This window comes from Oryctolagus cuniculus, chromosome 2 (assembly GCF_051225735.1).
Source record: "Oryctolagus cuniculus isolate XC-2025 breed Fujian yellow rabbit chromosome 2, ASM5122573v1, whole genome shotgun sequence".
Classification (NCBI taxonomy): Eukaryota; Metazoa; Chordata; class Mammalia; order Lagomorpha; family Leporidae; genus Oryctolagus; species Oryctolagus cuniculus.
This window is the reverse complement of record NC_142868.1, coordinates 137773940-137794516: the sequence shown is the minus strand read 5'-3', so window position 1 is coordinate 137794516 and position 20577 is coordinate 137773940. Positions and strand designations below refer to the sequence as shown.

The 20577-nt window shown below is 47.4% G+C and overlaps 1 protein-coding gene and 1 non-coding gene across 51 annotated transcripts in view; one reads left to right on the top strand and one right to left on the bottom strand.

Moving 5' to 3' along the window:
• Positions 1-18335, bottom strand: part of LOC103347661 (uncharacterized) — a 103248-nt gene extending 84913 nt beyond the window's left edge. For 5 of the 50 annotated variants that reach the window (XR_016229290.1, XR_016229285.1, XR_016229291.1 and 2 more), the window contains exons 1-3: positions 16631-17521; positions 16461-16546; positions 13677-13825 (exon numbers count right to left, since the gene is read on the bottom strand). This is a non-coding gene — a transcript (uncharacterized LOC103347661). Of the gene's footprint in view, positions 1-6356; positions 6661-13646; positions 13826-16460; positions 16547-16630; positions 17522-17786; positions 17915-18180 lie in introns of those variants that run through there. The other 45 variants (XR_016229292.1, XR_011386573.2, XR_011386564.2 and 42 more) reach the window with 23 other exon arrangements.
• A 278-nt stretch (positions 18336-18613) lies between these two features.
• On the top strand, positions 18614-20095 carry PCBP1 (poly(rC) binding protein 1). The gene has a single exon (NM_001082124.1). The coding sequence runs from the start codon at positions 18644-18646 to the stop codon at positions 19712-19714; it is 1071 nt and encodes a 356-aa protein (NP_001075593.1). The 5' UTR covers positions 18614-18643; the 3' UTR covers positions 19715-20095.
• Positions 20096-20577: the final 482 nt, after the last annotated feature.

Sequence of the window (20577 nt, the reverse complement as noted above, 5' to 3'; positions counted from 1 at the left end):
AGCCATGGTGCCGGCCTAGAAAGCATTTCTGTAACCAAATGGCATAATGGAGACCCGGAATATTGTATTAAATTACCTTACAGGCTCTTTCCAGCTCTAAGAGTCTATTGTTCCAATGCAGTGTTTAGTTTAGTGGTTAAAACATCCCTATCCAGGGCTGGCGCTGTGGCTCACTTGGTTAATCCTCCGCCTGCGGCACAAGCATCCCATATGGGTACCGGGTTCTAGTCCCAGTTGCTCCTCTTCCAGTCCAGCTCTCTGCTGTGGCCCAGGAAGGCAGTGGAGGATGGCCCGAGTGCTTGGGCTTCTGCACCCGCATGGGAGACCAGGAGGAAGCACTGGGCTCCTGGCTTTGGATCGGTGCAGCGCCAGCCATGGTGGGAGTGAACCAATCCCTGTCCTACACAGGAGGGCCTTGGTTCAAAGACCAACTCCAGCACCTGACTTCAGCTTCCCACGAATTTGGACCCTAGGAGGCAGTGGTAATGACTCAACTAATTGAGTTCCTGCTACCCTCATGGGTCATCTGGAATCAGTTCCAGGATCTTGGCTTCAGCCAGCCCAATCCTGGCAACCACAGCCATTTGGAGATGATGAACCATTATGGGAGCTCTTTCTCTGCTTCTTAAATAAAAATTAAAGAGTTTATCATCCTGGGTCTGACACTGTGGCACAAAAGGTAAAGCTGCTGCCTGTGGTGCCAACAGCCATATGGGCACCAGTTCCAGTCCCAGATCCAGCTGCTCCACTTCCCACCCAGCTCCTTGTTAATGCACCAGGGAAAGCAGCAGATGATGGCCCAAGTCCTTGAGCCCCTGCACCCTTATGGGAGACCCAGTTGAAACTCATGGCTCCTGGCTTTAGCCTAGCCCAGCCCTGGCCAATGCAGCCATCTGGGGAGTGCACCAGTGGATATAAGGGCTCTCGGCCAGCACTGCGGCTCACTAGGCTAATCCTCCGCCTTGCGGTGCCGGCACACTGGGTTCTAGTCCTGGTCGGGGCACCGGATTCTGTCCCAGTTGCCCCTCATCCAGTCCAGCTCTCTGCTGTGGCCCGGGAGTGCAGTGGAGGAAGGCCCAAGTCCTTGTGCCCTGCACCCCATGGGAGACCAGGAAAAGCACCTGGCTCCTGCCTTCGGATCAGTGTGGTGCACCGGCCGCAGCGCGCTGGCCGTGGCGGCCACTGGAGGGTGAACCAACGGCAAAGGAAAACCTTTCTCTCTGTCTCTCTCTCTCACTGTCCACTCTGCCTGTCAAAAAAAAAAAAAAATTTTTTTTTTAAAAAAAGAAGGGCTCTCTCTCTCTCTCCCTTCCTCCCTCCCTCCCTCTCTGTAACTCTGCCTTCAAATAAATAAACCTTAAAAATAAAAAACTCTACCATCCTAAGTAAAACAAAACCAAAACCAAAAGAAAACAAACAAAAAACACTATTAATGGTTCCTCCTTCTGCTTATATTTTTTTAAGAATCACCCAGGAAGGACAACCAAGTAACTAAAAATACAGGTTTGATAATATATTCTACTTGAGTAAATATGAACATGATATTTGACTCAATTTACCTCAATTTCATTATCTATTAATTTAAAACAGTTAACTGTCCCATCTCAAAACATTGCTGTAAAGATTAAATGACAGGATACTTTGCTGAGTACTTTAAATAGCACCCAATATATGAAATTGTTGAAAACTAGCAACTTGAAAAGAAAAGGGAAAAGGAAGGGGTGGGGGGCAGGGAGGAAGCAGAGAATGAAACCTAAATGAGCTGCTTGCTTTAGTCATCTGTACTGAAGTTTCAACTAAAGCATTCCTGGCTGTTGCTGGCCAAGAGACTGAGTTCCCTTGGCAACCAGCCTTTAAAAAGAGCCCAGATTTACCTTCTTCAGGGAGGCAGCTCATCCCTAACCCTGGGATTTGGCATCTTCCCTGCACAAAGCATACTTCCATGGACCTCACGAATACCACCGCCCCAAAATGACAGAGCTGAGCAGGTATTATTCTCCTTATCAATAACAGAACATCAGAGTTCAAAGGGACCTCAGATAGCATCTACAACAACCCCTTTGTTTAATTAATAATGACAAAAAGGCTAAGAAAAATGATGTCCTGGATAAATTGGTGACAGGATCAAGACAAGATCATAAGCCTCCTTATTCCCGGTCTGATAGTTAAAAATCTTCCCATTTTCGGATAGGAAAAACAAAACTGGCCCTACTACCTTTCATGCCACACAGCCCACACAGATTAATCTAAAGTTTAAAATGTTCCAAAATGTAAAATGCTTCTGATTCCAAGCACTTTGAATAAGAGATACTTAATCTGTACTAGCCTCACATTGGTCAGAGAAGACTAAAAGCAGAACACAAAGGTTAAGACCATGGACTTTGGAGCCAGACCACTGTATTCAAATGCCAGTTCTATCACTCACCGTAATTCTAAGCAAGTTCCCTAACCCCTCTTACAAAGTTACTTAAGAATCAAACAAAATAATCCACGTAAAGGACACAGCAACATAAAATGTTCCAAATACGTACACTGCTCTGCTTCCCCTCATCATCACCAGCTACGCTAAGACGACAGACAAGCTTAACAATGACACCAGACAAGCGGGCCCAAAGGTATTTATTTAAGTCCAGTTTCTGGCTCAAGAAACACTCAATCCCTCAGCAGCAGAAGACAACTAACCTATCACACATTCATTTATCTGGATCTAGGAAAAAGTCAGTTTGGAGAATCAAGACACATGCTATGGTGATAAGATGTTTAAGATCACAAGTGAACATTCTTCAGGTGAGTCAGAAATCTAAGCCTGACTTTGACTTCTACACTCACCTCAAGTTCAACAAGATTCAGTCTCTTCCCAACAGCTACTAAGGTGAGACAGTACAATGGTTAAAAATAAAAGCTCTGGAGTTTGCCTGGGTACCAACTCTGTTTCCAACATTTCTACAATGTATGACTTACGCACATTATTTTACCTCTCTCTGAGCTTTTTTTTTTTTTTTTTCAAGATTTATTTAGTTATTTAAAAGATTTACAGAGAGGCAGGGGCACAGAGAGAGAGGTCTTCCATCCACTGGCTCACTCCCTAAATGGCCACAATGACCCGAGCTGAGCCAATCCGAAGCCTGGAGCCAGGAGCTTCCTTTGGGAAAGTGTAAGGGCCCAAGGACTTGGGCCATCTTCTACTGCTTTCCCAGGCCATTGCAGAGAGCTAGATGGGGAGTGGAGCAGCTAGGACTGGAACTGGCGCCCATATGGGATGCCAGCACTGCAGGCAGTGGCTTCACCCGCTATACCACAGAGCCAGCCCCTCTCTCTAAGCTTTTGTTTCTCCATCTTTAAGTGAGGATTATAATTATGTTAGTTATAAAAGCTGACATTTAATAAGTACTATTTTCTTTTCCTTTCAAATTTTAGTTTATTTGAGTTATAGAGGGAGAAAGAGACAAAGAGGGAGAGGGAGCTCCCACTAGCTGGTTCACTCCAAATGCCCATTACATCCAGCACCGAGCCTGGGCCAAAACTAAAACTGGGAACTCAATCCAGATCTCCCATGTGGGTGACAGGAACCCCATTACTTGAGTCATCACCACAGCCTCCTAAGGTCTGTACTGTCAAGAATTTGGAGTCAGTAACTGGAACTGGGGATCAAACCCAGGTACTCCAATATGGGCATCTTAAGCAGTGCCTTAACTGCTAGGCCAAATGCCTGCCCTGGTAAGCAACTGGCTATATGCCAAGCACCATGCTAAGCACTCACAACAAGGCTCAAGTCATCTAATCAACACAACCACCTTACAAGGAAGATATTATTAGTACTGTCAATTTACAGACACAGATGAAGAAAATGAGGCACAGGTTTCTCATTCAGTGTCACAATTAGCTACCAGTAAAGCTGTCAGTGCAGGAGGTCTAATCTCAGATTTTATTCCTATACTGCTCTCCTTCTCAAAGTAATGACATCATGTTGTTTTGTTAAAACAAGACAATCCACTGTGCTAAAGTGGTTAGCACAGTGCCTGGCTCATTAAAATCAGGCATTACTATTACTATTGTTATTATCATCATCAATTCCTTTGCACCTTCCCAAGGATTACTACCTCCTAAGTTCTAATCTCAGTTAAAGTTAAGGGGTTGTTTGCCTATCCAACTACCAAGTCATTTGGTAGCTTGGGATGGGTTTCTCATGTAATGTAGGGGAAATATACCTGGTTGCAGAGATAAGGAAATACTGCAAATGTATTACTCTATAAACAGCAAAATACTAAAACCTCTATTTTTTTTAAAGATTTTATTTATTTATTTGAGAGGTAGAGTTACAGACAGTGAGAAGGAGAGACAGACAGAAACATCTTCCTTCCATTGGTTCACTCCCCAAATGGCTGCAACGGCCAGAGCTGCGCCAATCTGAAGCCAGGAGCCAGGAGCTTCTTCCGGGTCTCCCACCTGGGCACAGGGGCCCAATGGCTTGGGCCATCTTCTACTGCTTTCCCAGGCCATAGAGGAGAGCTGGATTGGAAGAGGAGCAGCCGTGACTAGAACCGGCACCCATATGGGACGCCAGCGCTGCAGGCAGAGGATTAACCTACTGCGCCACGGCGCTGACCCCAAAACCTCTGTTTTTAAAAATAAAATCTTTATGGGGCAGGCATTGTGGTGCAGCAGGTTAAGCCACCACTTGGATGCCCACATCTCATATCTGAGTGATAGTTTGATTCCCAGTTCCTCTGCATTTCTGATCCAGCTTCCTGCTAATGTATCTGGGAGACAGTGGATAATGGCTCAAATGCTGGAGGCCCTGCAATCCATATGAGAGACCCAGATAGTGTTCCTAGCTCCTGGCTTTGGACTGGCCTAGCCCTGGCTATGCAGTTATCTAAGGAGTGAGCCAGAGGATAGAAGCTTGTGGTCTCTTGCTCTCTCACTCTGTGTGTGTGTGTTTGTGTGTACCCCTCTGTCTCTCTGTCTTTCAAATAAAATCTTTATTACACTAAATAGAATACATTATGAAATTTTTCAAAATAAAATGGGTATATAATATTTACTTTAAAAATGATCAGTCCTCTACCTCCCTTCCTCTTTCCACCTTCCTGTTCTAAAAACCTATGTTAGTTAGGCATTTAATCCTCAAAAAAAAAAAAAAACAGACTGATGTCAAGAAGTGGGCATTGTGTAACTGGTTAGGTCACCCATTTGGGACATTCGCATCCCTTGTCCAAGCACCTGGTTCAAGTCCGAGCTACGCCAGGCTTCCAATCCAGCTTCCTGCTAATGCCCCTGAGAAGCAACAGATGATGACCCAGGTACTTGGGTTCCTGCCATCTATGTCAGAGACCCAGATGGAGCTTAAGGTCCTGGCTTTAGCCTGGCCTGGCAGCTCTGGCTGTTGTGGGCATTTGGGGAGAGAACCAGTAGATGGAAGTGCGGTCTCTCACTCTCTTGAGCTCTCTTGAGCTCTCTCCCTGTCATTTGCCTTTCAAATTTTCATATATAAAGACTGGTATTGTCATTATCTCCATTGGACAGGTATAGAAACTGAAGTTCAGAAAGATTCCAGGCCACACAGTTACTAAGTGGATGGCCAGGGTTACTAGCAAAGAACTTTCAGATGTGGACAAAAGCAAAGTTGGTAAACTCTCATCTTTCTTGAGAGGCAGTAGCTGTGTTAGAAGGTACCCCAAAAGAACAAAGGCTGATAAAAGAATTTTTAAGAAACTCTTGGAAAGGCCAAAGCTGCTCTAACGAGGCAAGACAAATCAGGAACTATAATTTAAAAAGCCAATAATGCAGCAACATATCATTAATTCTGCCCTCCCAGAAACAGTGCAAATTATTGATGAGCCTGACAAACCAAGACTTCATCTCTGATAGTATCCACACCCCTAAACACCAGTCCTCACCAATTGCAGAATGATGTAGCACTTTAGAGACCACAGCATTATTCAGATCAAAATAAGCATTTTTTAGGCCCAATGTAACTTGAGAAAGAGTGTCTTCTTATTCACCTAGGTCTTTCCCTCATTATGTAGTATACAGCTCAATATAGTCAATATACTTTTGTTTAAAACATGAATAAATTTCTTCATTCAACTCCTATGTTCCAGGCACTGCTCTAGGAGGCAGAGATAGAGCTATGAGTAAACCAATGTCCTATCATAACATTTATATTCTACTGAGGGGTAATAAATAATAAACTGTGGTAGAGAATCCCTAGAAAAATACCTGGCACACATTACTTGTACTCAAAAAGTAGCTGCTAAATAATAAATAAATGAAAAATACATTAAGTAGCAGCATTCTGGGAGAAAAAATAAAGCAAAGAAGGATAAGAGAGAAGGTAGCGAGAAAAATCTTACTTTAAAAAGGATGGAAGGGGCTGGAATTGTGGTGTAACGAGTAAAGCCACCACCTGCAGTCCCCGCATCCCATACGGGCGCTGGTTCAAGTCCCGACTGCTCCACTTCCGATCCAGCTCTCTGCTATGGCTTGGGAAAGCAGTAGATTGCCCATGTCCTTGGGCCCCTGCACCCACGTGGGAGATCTGGAAGAAGCTCCTGGCTCCTGACTTCGGATCAGCACAGCTCCAGCCGTGGCGGCCAGTTGGGGAGTGAACCAGCGGATGGAAGACCTCTCTCTGCCTCTTCTTCTCTCTGTGTAACTCTTTTAAATAAAAATAAATAAATCTTAAAAAAAAAAAAAAAAGGATGAAAAAGGACTACTTAGCTTAGCAGGGGAAAGTTAAACAGAAGCCTGAAGAAGGGAAGGGAGGAAATAATACTGATATCAGGAAGAATGTTGTTCCAGGCAAGGGAAAAAGCTATTTGATCCCAAGGTCTGGATTTTGGAGCAACTGAAAACATCAGCATGGCCAGATCACAAAGATGTGGCAGAAGACAGTCAGTACAGCCAGAAGGGTGGTTCTGTAGATCCTACAAGACCTTGTAATCTATGACTTTTAATCCTGATAAGACAGAGGATTCGAAGGATTACTCTTGTGAGTGTCAAGTTTAGGCTGAGGAGATCAAAAGCTAATAGAGGAAGACCATGTAGAAGATTATTCCAACAGCAACAGGGTAAGTGGTGAAAAGTGCTTAAATCTGGGATATATTTTAAGGTAATGCTGACAAGACCTGCTAAAGGACTGAACAAGGACATTAAGAGGAAGAGTAGAGACAAGGGAGACTCCCTTATGTAGTCAATACAACTAAAACTAAGATGAGGGGCCGCCACTGTGGCACAGCTAAAGCCCTGGCCTGAAATGCCAGCATCCCATATCAGTGCCGGTTCTAGTCCTGGCTGCTCCTTTTCTGATCCGGCTTTCTGCTACAGCCTGGGAAAGCAGTATAACATGGCCCAAGTCCTTGGGCCTCTGCACCCACATGGGAGACCTGGAAGAAGCTCCTGGCTCCTGGCTTCGGATCAGTGCAGCTCCGGCCGTTGCGGCCATCTGGGGACCTCTCTCTGTCTCTACCTCTCTCTGTAACTCTGTCTTTCAAATAAATAAAATAAATCTAAAAAAAAAAAAAACCTGAGATGAAGAGGAACTGCCAGGAAAGCAAGTTTTAGAGAACTTCTGGAGTTAGGTTTTTTAATAAACTGAAGAAGCTACTAGACACCCAAGTGGAGAAATTCAGTGAACAGTGAGTACTAAGAGTGTTGAGTTCAAATCTCAATAATCCACAAATGAAGCAGAACAGTAATCATTAAATATTAGATAATGTAAACATCCTTTTACCCTCCTGAAAAGACTATACTTTTTTAAGATTTATTTTAGGGGTCAGCATTGTAGTATAATAGGTTAAGCCACTGCCTGCAGTACAGGCATTTCATATGGGTGCTGGTTCAAGTCCCAGCTGTTCCACTTCCAATCCAGCTCTCTGCTAATGTACCTGGGAAAGTAGCAGAGGATGGCCCAAGTCTTTGGGCCCCTGCACCCATGTGGGAGACCAAGATGAAGCTCCTGGCTCCTGGCTTCAGACTGGCCCAGCCCTGGCCATTACAGCCACTGGGGAGTGAACTAGTGGATGGAAGTCCTCTCTCCAATTCTGCCCTTCAAATAATTAAAATAGATCTTTAAAAAAATAAAAAATAAATTTATTTGAAAAGCAGAGTTAGAAAGAAAAAAGGAGACAGACAGAAATATCTTACATCTAGCCGGCGCCGCGGCTCACTAGGCTTAATCCTCCGCCTAGCGGTGCCGGCACACCAGGTTCTAGTCCCGGTCAGGGCGCCGGATTCTGTCCCAGTTGCCCCTCTTCCAGGCCAGCTCTCTGCTGTGGCCAGGGAGTGCAGTGGAGGATGGCCCAAGTACTTGGGCCCTGCACCCCATGGGAGACCAGGATAAGTACCTGGCTCCTGCCATCGGATCAGCGCGGTGCGCCGGCCGCAGCGCGCTGGCTGCGGCGGCCATTGGAGGGTGAACCAACGGCAAAGGAAGACCTTTCTCTCTGTCTCTCTCTCTCACTATCCACTCTGCCTGCCAAAAAAAAAAAAAAAAAATCTTCCATCCACTGGTTCACTCCCCAATTGGCTGCAATGGCCGGGGTTGAACCAGGCCAAAGCCACAAGCCTAGAGCTACATCCAGATCTCCCACATGGATAGCAGGGGCCCAAGTATGTGAGTCATCTTCCATTGCCTTCCTAGGTGCATTAGCAGGAAGCTGAGCTGGAAGTGGGGCAGCTGAGACTAGAAATGGTGCTCATACAGGATGCCAGCATCGCAGGCAATGCCACAACGCCGGCCCCAAAATGGCTGCAACTTCTGAACAGACTGCTTCTGAGCCTTTGTTCCCTTTGCCTGGAATATCCTTCCATGCCCTCCGCCTTACATTCTGCTGATCTGGGACTTGGCCTAGAAATCAACTTCCAAGATCCCCTCCAAGATTACAGTAAGGGCCCTTCGTTTGTGCTCCCACTGCATCTTTTGCTGACTTGTGCCCTAATAACACTGTACGTATATCGTGATACTTGTTGGTCTCCCTCTCTAAACCAAAAACACGGTGAAGGCAGGAATAGGTTCTCATTCATGTTTAAATCTTAGTGTCTGGGATGTTTCAAGCAATCAATTATTATTTGTCAGGGGTAGATGTTTGGCACAGTGGTTAAGATGACCTCTAGGGGGACCTCTAGGGTGGCACAGTGGGTAAAGCTGCCGCCTGTAGTGCTGGCCTGAAGCACCAGCATCCCATATGGGTGCTGGTTCAAGTCCCGGCTGCTCCACTTCTGATTCTGCTCTCTGCTATGGCCTGGGAAAGGAGAAGAAGGTGGCCCAAGTCCTTGGGCCCCTGCACCCGCGTGGGAGACCCAGAAGAAGCTCCTGGCTCCTGGCTTCAGATCAGCGCAGCTCTAGACATTGCAGCCAATTGGGGAGTGAACCAGTGGATGGAAGACCTCTCTCCCTCTCTCTCTCTCTCTCTGCCTCTCCTTCTCTCTCAGTGTAACTCTGACTTTCAAATAAGTAAATAAACAAACCTTTTTTTTAAAAAAAAAAAAAAAGGATGACATCTGGGGCACCCACAATTCATACCTGAGTACAAGTCCTAGTTCCACTTCTGATCCTGCCTCCTGCTAATGCACACCCTGGGAGGCAGCAGGTTATGATTTAAGTAATTGGGTCCCTGCTACCCACTTGGTAGATGCAGATGGAGTTCTGGGTTCCTGGATTTAGCCTGGCCTAATCTGGCTGTTGCAGGCATTTTGGGAGTGAACCAGCATATGAAAGATCTCTGTCTCTTCACTTTTCAAACAAATGAAAAACAGCTTTTATAAAAATTATTGTTGAATGAATGATTACAATGGAATTTTACAGATTTATTTATTTATCTGAAAGGCAGAGTTAGAGAGAGAGAGAGAGAAAGAGGAAGATTGAGAGATCTAGAGATTGATCTTCCGTCCATTGGTTCATTTCCTAAATGGCCATAAGGGCCAGGGATGGGTCAAAGCCAGGAGCCTGGAGTTTTAGCCCATGTCACATGGATGCAGCAGAAGAACTTGGGCCATCTTCCACTGCTTTCTCAGGTGCATCAGCAGGAAGCTGGATTGGAAGTGAAGCAGCCAGGACTCTAACTGTCGCTATATGGGATGCCAATGTCACAGGCAGTGGCTTAACCTGCTATGCCACGATGCTGACCCTAACACAATGAAATTTTACCGGAAATATCCTCTGTGATTTTTTTTCCTTCCATGAGTCTATTAAATAAATAAATAAATTTTTTTATTCAAAAGGCAGAGAATCAGAGAGAATCTTCCACCTTCTGGTTCACTCAAGAAATGCCTACAACAGCCAGGGCTGGCTCAGGCTGAAGCTAGGAGTCTAGAACTCCATCTGGGTCTGCCATGTGACTGGCAGAGACTGGCTGCACATTAGCAGGAAGCTGGAACAGAAGTACAGTGATAGAGACTTAAACCAGGCGCTCCAATATGGTATGTGAACATCCCAAGTAACAGCTTAACTCTCTTCTGTGATTTTTATAATTTTTTAAAAATTTTATTTGCGACAGAAAGAGACAGAGATCCAGCTTCCCATCCATTAGTTTACTCAATTGCCTCCAATAGTCAGGACCAGGCCAGGGCCAGGTCAAAGCCAGGAATTCAATGCAGGGTCTCCCACATGGGTAACATCAGAACTTGCTAGATTGCTAGGACACAAATAGTTAATTCAAAAAACACTTGTATGATGAAGCACAAATAGCTACTATCAAACCTGACAATCAGGGCTGGTGTTGTGGCATACCAGGTTAAGCTGCTGCCTGCAATGCCAGCATCCCATACAAGTACCAGTTCTAGCCCTAGCTGCTCCATATCCTATCCCGCTCCCTGCTAATGTGCCAGGGAAAGTATCAGATGATGGCCCAAGTGCTTGGGACCCTGCATCCATGGGAGAGACACAGAAGAAGCTCCTGGCTCCTGGCTTCAGACTGGCTCAGCTCTGGCCATTGTGGCCATCTGAGGAGCAAACCAGCAGAGGAAGCTCTTTTTTTTTTTAAGATTTTATTTATTTATTTATTTGAGAGGTAGAGTTATAGACAGTGAGAGGGAGAGACAAAGCAAAAGGTCTTCCTCCCGATAGTTGACTCCCCAAAGGGCCGCAGCAGCCAGAGCTGCGCCAATCTGAAGCCAGGAGCCTCTTCCAGGTCTCTCACATGGGTGCAGGGGCCCAAGGACTTGGGCCATCCTCCGCTGTTTTTCCCAGGCCATTAGCAGGGAGCTGGATTAGAAATGGAGCAGCAAGGACACAAATAGCGTTTAAATGAGATGCCAGCATTAAACTGGAAACAGTTTAACCCAGTGCATCACAATGCCAGTCCTGTGATTTTTCTTTTCTTTTTTTTTTCTTTTAAAGATTTATTTACTTATTTGAAAGTCAGAGTTACACAGAGAGAGGAGAGGCAGAGAGAGAGAGAATTCTTCCATCCACTGGTTCACTCCCCAATTGGCCACAACAACTGCAGCTGTGCCGATCCAAAGCTAGGAGCTTTCTCCGGGTCTCCCATGTGGGTGCAGGGGCCCAAGGACTTGGGCCATCTTCTGCTTTCCCAGGCCACAGCAGAGAGCTGGATCAGAAGTACAGCAGCCGGCGCCTCAGCTCAATAGGCTAATCCTCCACCTAGCGGCGCCGGCACACTGGGTTCTAGTCCCAGTCGGGGCGCCGGATTCTGTCCCGGTTGCCCCTCTTCCAGGCCAGCTCTCTGATGTGGCCCGGGAGTGCAGTGGAGGATGGCCCAGGTGCTTGGGCCCTGCACCCCACGGGAGACCAGGAGAAGCACCTGGCTCCTGCCTTCGGATCAGTGCAGTGCGCCGGCCGCAGCGTGCCAGCCGTGGTGGCGGCCATTGGAGGGTGAACCAACGGCAAAAGGAAGACCTGTCTCTCTCTCTCACTATCCACTCTGCCTGTCAAAAAAAAAAAAAAAAAAAAAAAAGGAAGTAGTGTAGCCAGGACTTGAACCAGCACCCATAGGGGATGCCAGCGCTTCAGGGCAGGACACTAACCCGCTGCGCCACAGCACCAGCCCCATATTTTGTGATTTTTCTAACTCATCTTCCATAATAATCTACCTGAATTTAGGCTAATCTTAAAATTACTGATATCTGATCACATCCCAGTTGACAAAAAAATAAAGAAATTTCCCAATCTACCTGAGACTGGAAATAGAATATAAACAGGGGAAGTACATGCTACCCAGGTTGAGCTCAGGAGTTATCCTGCCATCTGCCAAGACTAGCAGCCTATGCCTCTCACATCAAAGTGGATAATGGACCTCCATATTGTTCTCTTCACTTTCTTTCGACTGATCCTGCATTTTCCTCTTCTCTCTACCCTCATCTTTTAGCTCTTTGCCTTTTTTAATCCCCCTCCATTTTCTATACTTACTTGCAGCCTGTTCTCATTTTTTCCTTTATCTTTTGTTTGTACTCCTTTCCCCATGCCTTATTTCAGGCAGGAGTACCATGGAAAATCCACAGACACTGCTTTGCCCAATTGGGAGCATTTGGGCCAAGGATGTTGCTGTATCTTTGTATCGTTGCTACAATAGACATCAATCTAGTGATTCTCAGGGAACCAAGAAGTGATCCCATTAACAGCAGTGCAGGGTCACCAGGTCTTAAGATCAAATCAGGCTACAGTAGCCTAGAAAGTAATAGGGAAAAGACCTTCTCAATTTAGTATTATTTTAAATAACAGAGAAGTAGGTTGGTAAGTCTGAAGGAGAAGAGAAAAATGAAACTTCTATTTAACTGCTGCATTTTGGTAGGGAACATTTAAATAACTATAGTACAGATGTTGTGTCAAGTAAGTTAAACAAAAGAAATATGCCCCCAACCCTGCGTCCTGGCATTCAGGGTCAAACCTGTCACTGCCATCCCATAACGGCACTGGTTTAGGTCTCAGCGGCTCTACTTCTGATCCAGCTCCCTGAAAATGGCCCGGGAAAAGCAGTGGAAGATGACCCAAGTGAGTCTCTGCCACCCACATAAGAGACCCTGAAGAACCTCCTGGCTTCAGAATGGCCCACCTCTGGCTATTGAAGCCATCTGGGAAGCGAAACAGCAAAATGGAAGCAGATGTCTCTCCCTCTCTCTCTCTGTAACTTTCTAACAAACAAATCTTTTTAAAAAAGAAAAGAGGCCTTTACTCCCAGGGAATTTAAGCTTTTTGAAGAATCATCCCCACCCTTTCTCAAACACATAAACACAGAGACAACAGAAACAACAGATAAGAGATTTTCTTAAACTAAGAGTCAGAACCCTAGGGGAACCAGATTGGAAGTTTTAGGACAAAAAAAAAAAGTTACTGGCGGGCAAGCTCTTTGAGTTGAAGGTAAAGTTATCTATGCATCAAAGCTCAAGCCACAAGCATCAGAAATCAAGGAAAAAACAATCCACAAGTAGGAGTCAGGAGACGCTGCTCAGATCCTAACAAGCTGTGTAAACTCAGGGAAGTCATTTCATTCGTCTGACCCAAAGGTGGCTCTTTCATAAAGCAGGAATAAATTTACTGGCCAAGTTGCCTGTGATGATTAAACAAGTAATGTGAAGTCACTGTGAAAAGTCTTATGTGACTTACTAACATTACTGTAAGAGGAAACAAAAACCATTCCTGTGTATAAATCCTGTGGTTCTACTTCCAAAGTCTAATTCTGACTCACCTTCCCAGTCTTGTTAAACCCTTAACCAACCTGTGGTCCCTCGAGTGGGAGAAGAGTCATGCGTGAGGCTCCAAGGGTGGGGCAGAGACTCTCAGTCAGTTGTCCTGTATCTCAGTGGCTTCCATCAATAAAATGGGCGGTGTAGAACTCACTCACATAATCCATAAGATAGCGCAGGTCTGAGGGAGGGAGTGGAGAATTTGCCAACAGTGAGTAAAATATTTACATAACCCTACCCCCCAGGGATAAACAATGACAGTCATCAAATATCATTACTCCTTGGTCAGCCTTAGAAGGGGCCTTAGAAATGGTTTAATCTCTAGCTGGCGCCGTGGCTCACTAGGCTAATCCTCTGCCTTGCGGCGCCGGCACACCGGGTTCTAGTCCCGGTTGGGGCGCCGGATTCTGTCCCGGTTGCCCCTCTTCCAGGCCAGCTCTCTGCTATGGCCAGGGAGTGCAGTGGAGGATGGCCCAGGTGCTTGGGCCCTGCACCCCATGGGAGACCAGGAAAAGCACCTGGATCCTGGCTCCTGCCATCGGATCAGCGCAGTGTGCCAGCTGCAGCTCCGGCCATTGGAGGGTGATCCAACGGCAAAGGAAGACCTTTCTCTCTCTGTCTCTCTCTCACTGTCCACTCTGCCTGTCAAAAAAAAAAAAAAAAAAAAAAAAAAAAAAAAAAAAAAAGAAATGGTTTAATCTCTGCTTTTACAGAAGGGAAACCTAAAGCCCAGATAGACAAACTAGGTTGTGTAAGATGCAGAGCCAGGCAGTGGCAGAACTGGGGTTAGGGCCCAGAGTTGGATTCCAAAGTCCAGCATCTCCTTGTCAGATCACAGCATCATCCATGGCACCTGTAGCGTGAATGACACATTACTGACACCAAAACACCTTACAATGTAATCAACAGCAAATGGGGGCCATAGTAGAGAGGGGGCTGCGTGCTAGGGGAGCAGGAGTATCTGGGAAAGAGAACGCTGTGCTAAGGAGGTACACTGAGTCCTGAATGTACTCAAGGAAGAGGAAATATACCAATATTTCAGGCAGAAAAAATCTTAAAAAGGCAGTCTTGGGAAGAAAGATCTAACAGCTGAAATTTTCTGTAGAGAAGCTAAAGAAGTAATTTCAGAGTACCAAAATGTTTTGAATCCAGATGCTGCTTGATTACATCCAATGACCTTTTTTGTTGTCTCCTGAGTCTTTAATATTCACTGATTTTTTAAAGTTTTCTGATCTGTTCTGTCTCCCAGCAAGACAAGGTCCTCTGCAGAGTCCACATTTAGCTTAGTGGTTAGCTATGTAGTTGCTGGGGGCAGCTGTTGTGGTGCAGTGGGTTAAGCTGCAGCCTCTTTGGATGTCTACATCTCAAATCATCGGAGTGGCTGATTCAAGTCCCCACTACTTCATGCTGCAGGATTCAGCTTTCTGCTAACTAGAAGGCAGTAGATGATGGTCCAAGTACTTGGGTTCCTATTAATCACATAAGAGATCTGGATGGAGTTGCTGGCTCCTGACTTCAGCCTGGCCTAGCCCTGATCATTGTGGCATCTGGGAGTGAACTAGGGTATATAAGCTCTCTGTCTCTCCCTCTCCCTCACTCTGCCTTTCAAATAAACAAATAAATCTTTAATAAAACAAACAAAGGTAGTATCTGGACTCAGACTGCCTAGATTCAAATCCTTGCTTTACTACTTACTACAAGAGCAATTCAAAAACTTTGTGAAAACTGGAAATAAAAGGTAAGTTTATTTTGAAGCAAAAAGTTTAATTCCATTCATACTCATCTGTGACTATGGACAAATTCCTTCACCTTTCTGTGCTTCCATAAATGAAAATAACATCACTGCCCATTTTGAGGTTCTGTAAGGACTGACCCCATATAGTGGGCACAACCTACAAAGGAGGTTTTAACAGCTCTAGTTATATTATGCCCCCCGTTTTTTTATAGAGAAAGAATATAAATTACCAGATACATTACAGGCAAGTACTGTTTCTGATGTGTAAGTCATGTTGTAAATGTAAATTTCTTATAGCATTTAGAAACTGCTTCTAGAAACGCGAGTCAATGAATTGATGCACAGAAGGAAGCTTAGAACCATGCCTAGCACATAGTGAGCACTTTTACATAGTGAACACAATTACAATCACTGTTGCTGTTACATCTTTATCAATTAAAATTGTTTGTGGAGTTATACAAAATAATGTGAAAGCACTTTGGGAAACCTGACATATGATATTAATGTACATTAAAACTAAAAAAATCTTCTGTGTCTGACACCAGTAGAAGCAGAGCTCCGTGGGGACACATCCACCAGCCATGCATTACATGGACGGGTCCACAGGCTCTGAATTATCTGTCATGCTCTGTCAATATTTGCAGAGAAATGGAGGCTTGGCACCAAAATGAAATAATTTATTTTTACCTGGTTGGGTCACTGGGGTGGGGAAGGCGGGAGTCCAGCCCCTGAGTGGCTGAGGAAAGCAAGTGAATCACACAGAGAATTATTTGCTCCCCCCGAGCCAGGTAGATTCAAATGTGCCACAGACAAGGCCAGAGTGACAAATACCTGAGACTCTGGGCAGGGCTGAATCACTTCCACTTCCCTATCCTCTCCCAAACACCTCATAAAATGGCACTGGAGCCCGCTACAGGTGTCACACTAGGAAAACTGGGAGCCCCCAGGCAGACACAAACACAGGCTTGGTCACGTCTAAAGGCTCTCTAACGGGTTTCTTCAACACTTGCCTAAACGTTTAAAATAGCATTTAAATTCTAAAAGCCTGGTTTATAGTAAAATCTAAAAATGTTGTGCTCACCAGGAAGAAAATCAGGTCTGGATTCCATGCCCGACACTGTGTGACCTTGAATTAAACCCTTCATGTTTCTAGGTTTGTATCTTCCTCTGTTAAAAAAAAGAGAGAGAAAGACAGAGATAACAATATCTACCTCAGAAGATCGTGGTAAAAAGATGGTATGAGTAAAATACCTAGCACAGGATCACAATAAATGTCTAAATCTTTTAGATTGAGTGAACACCACTTGTGGTCAGTTGAGGTTCACTGGGCAGCTGGCCTGTGAAAAAGCCAGACGTCCTACTCTCTTCAGGGAAGTTAAATCGTTTTTCAGAAGCAGCTTTTTAAATCCGCACATGAGCCTGTAAAGCAGAAATTTCCCACGTCATTCCTTAAAACAGTGATTTCTAAATGCTTTGGTACTGGGGGAGCATCGTTGCGGTTCACAAATTATTTCAGGGTACTGCGTCCTATTATCCACTAACAAAAATTTTTTAAAGCGATAGGATCAATATTGTGCCCACATTTCGGAGCTATTCGCGTTCCCTGCTCCAGTTAAAGGGGGTGGGGAACTCGTTCAAATCGGTCCACCAAGCGTCGGACCAGCCTGCGGGACTTCATCCCGAGCGGTCATAAGACCAGCGGCGCGGGGAGGGCCCAGGGCGGGGGCGCGCGTTCTAGAGCTTTCGGGCCCACCCCGATTTCTCGCTGGCGACGGATCGAGGCCACGTGTCGCCATTTTGTGTTCAGAAAACATGGCGGCCGCCCGCGTGGGGAAGGGGGTAGCGGTGGCGCGCTACGTTAGTCTTCTCCCCTGGTCTCTTGATGAACTTGGCGCACACCGTCTTTCCTCGTCTGGCTTAGCCAGAGGAAGAAAGGCAGGGGGCAAAAACCATAACTCGGACGCGCCAGCGTCTCGAGCGACATTTCCTTTGCGCAAGCAACGGCAGAAAAGCTGCCCAAGATGGCGGGCGCCGCCGCCGGGGGCCGCCCCCGGAGAAGCGGGGCGCGGCGGCCGCGCGGAAGGCAAAAGGCTGAAAGGCAGCCTCGGGGGCGTGGGCCGCGCGCAAAAGGCGCAGAAACAACCCAAAGCCCTGGTCCGCGCCCGCTCAGCACAGAACTACACCATTGTTTCAAATGTCTGACGAGGCCGCTGCGGTAGAAACGACACAAGGGCAGGAGGAGGGGTTTCTGTGGGTTTCACCGAAAGAAAGTTGCAAAATGCAAACAAAGCATTATGTAAATGGACGCCATTCTTTTTTTATGGCCACGTTTCCAGTATGCCCTACAAACGGTCCGCAGAGCCCAGACTCAGGCGGCGGCGGGGTGGGTTTCGGCCTTTCGGCTCACCGGCCGCCGCCGCGGGGCTGGGACAGGGGTGGGGGATAGAGCGGGGCGCCCGGACGCCGGGGACGAAAGGCCCCCACGTGCCCGCCCGCGCCCGCCCCTCCAGCCTCGCCTCGCCGCCCCTCCCCCCCGGAAGACAGCAGCGGCCCCTCCCGTCGCCCCCACCCTCGCGCACGCGCCCTGGCCACCTCACGCGCACGTTTTAAACCCGCGGCGTCCCGGCAGCTGCCTGCAGTTACCGCCAGGGCTGCCCGTGTCGCTCCGGACAGAAAACTCCTTTGCTAGGGCAGAAAAATAAAGCATGTCCTTCATACACAACACCAATATTTCCAGTCATCCTCCGGTGCCGTTAGCGTTAATAAAATTCACGGTCATTTTAAAACTTTGCCGGACTCACACTTTCCGTTCCCCGTGTGCTTTATTGTCAGTACCGCAGCGTTAGTTTTTTTTTTTTTTAAGTACCGCGTGGGGCTTGGCGCAATCTTGTGACCTAAAAACCACGGGTCCTCATTTTTTTTCAAGGGGTCCTGCGCAGCAAGCACTTCCGGGGTCAGAGGGTACGCGGGGTTGAAAGCGGGCTTCCCGCCCCGCCCAGACCGCCGAGGCTGCCGCCGGAGTCGCCACCGCCGCGCCCTCGCCCACCCGCCCGCCCGCCGCTCCCGGCCCCGCTCGCCCCCTCCGCCGCCGCCGCCCGCCCCTGCGACGACGCCGCGGCCTCCCGCCCGCGCCCGCTCGCTCCCGCGGCCCTCGCTCGCCTCGCGCCGGCAGTTTTGGGCCTACACCTCCCCTCCCCCCGCCAGCCACCAAAGACTTGACCACGTAACGAGCCCAACTCCCCCGAACGCCGCCCGCCGCTCGCCATGGATGCCGGTGTGACTGAAAGCGGACTAAATGTGACTCTCACCATTCGGCTTCTTATGCACGGAAAGGAAGTAGGAAGCATCATTGGGAAGAAAGGGGAGTCGGTTAAGAGGATCCGCGAGGAGAGTGGCGCGCGGATCAACATCTCGGAGGGGAATTGTCCGGAGCGAATCATCACTCTGACCGGCCCCACTAATGCCATCTTCAAGGCATTCGCTATGATCATCGACAAGCTGGAGGAAGATATCAACAGCTCCATGACCAACAGCACGGCGGCCAGCCGGCCCCCGGTGACCCTGCGGCTGGTGGTGCCGGCCACCCAGTGCGGCTCCCTGATCGGGAAAGGCGGGTGTAAGATCAAAGAGATCCGCGAGAGCACGGGGGCCCAGGTCCAGGTGGCGGGGGATATGCTGCCCAACTCGACCGAGCGGGCCATCACCATCGCGGGCGTGCCGCAGTCTGTCACCGAGTGTGTCAAGCAGATCTGCCTGGTCATGCTGGAGACGCTCTCCCAGTCTCCGCAAGGGAGAGTCATGACCATTCCGTACCAGCCCATGCCGGCCAGCTCTCCGGTCATCTGCGCGGGCGGCCAAGATCGCTGCAGCGACGCTGCGGGCTACCCCCACGCCACCCATGACCTGGAGGGACCACCTCTAGATGCCTACTCGATTCAAGGACAACACACCATTTCTCCGCTCGATCTGGCCAAGCTGAACCAGGTGGCAAGACAACAGTCTCACTTTGCCATGATGCACGGCGGGACCGGATTCGCCGGAATTGACTCCAGCTCTCCAGAGGTGAAAGGCTATTGGGCAAGTTTGGATGCATCTACTCAAACCACCCATGAACTCACCATTCCAAATAACTTAATTGGCTGCATAATCGGGCGCCAAGGCGCCAACATTAATGAGATCCGCCAGATGTCGGGGGCCCAGATCAAAATTGCCAACCCAGTGGAAGGCTCTTCTGGTAGGCAGGTTACTATCACTGGCTCTGCTGCCAGTATTAGTCTGGCCCAGTATCTAATCAATGCCAGGCTTTCCTCTGAGAAGGGCATGGGGTGCAGCTAGAACAGTGTAGGTTCACTCATAACCCCTTTCTGCTGTTTTCCCATGATCCAACTGTGTAATTTCTGGTCAGTGATTCCAGGTTTTAAATAATTTGTAAGTGTTCAGTTTCTACACTTTATCATCCGCTAAGAATTTAAAAATCACATTCTCTGTTCAGCTGTTAATGCTGGGATCCATATTTAGTTTTATAAGCTTTTCCCTGTTTTTAGTTTTGTTTTGGGTTTTTTGGCTCATGAATTTTATTTCTGTTTGTCGATAAGAAATGTAAGAGTGGAATGTTAATAAATTTCAGTTTAGTTCTGTAACGTCAAGAATTTAAGAATTAAAAATGGATTGGTTAAAATATGCTTCATATTTGAAAAAGCTGGGAATTGCTATCTTAAACTCTTTGTTGGTGCTTTTTTTTCTTCCCCTTTTAGCGGTAGGTGTTTGGAGGGAAGCGGGAGAAGGGGGGGGCCGGTCCGCGGTCATTCTCTCCGGCTCTTCTCACCTTATGGGTAAGATTCCATTCCCTCTGTGCGGCAACAAAGGAACCCCAGGCAGGTTGGGCCTGCTTTGGGCTGTTTTGCCCCACCCCCACTCCCAGTGACATCTCCCAAGTTCCAGAGAGAGGCCTCTGCCCATTTCTCTGGTAGGAAAGCAGGTTTTCTCTGGTGGAGAAAGTGCCCATTCACTAGGACCTCCGATGACTGGCAGAGCGTCCTCGCCCTCTAGCCAGTCTCCCTACCCCCCATCTCACATGAAAAACTTAGCCAGGAGCAACGACAAAAAAACTGAGGTGGGAGGAGCCTGGGGGGAGGGAAGGGAAGGGGTGGGTGAGTGGGTGGGGAAGGAGGGAGCCCACGCTGTGGGCTGGGGTGGGA

Excerpts from the sequence above, each read along its gene's own strand:
- PCBP1 (NM_001082124.1), top strand. The coding sequence starts at position 18,644 with ATGGATGCCGGTGTGACTGAAAGCGGACTAAATGTGACTCTCACCATT.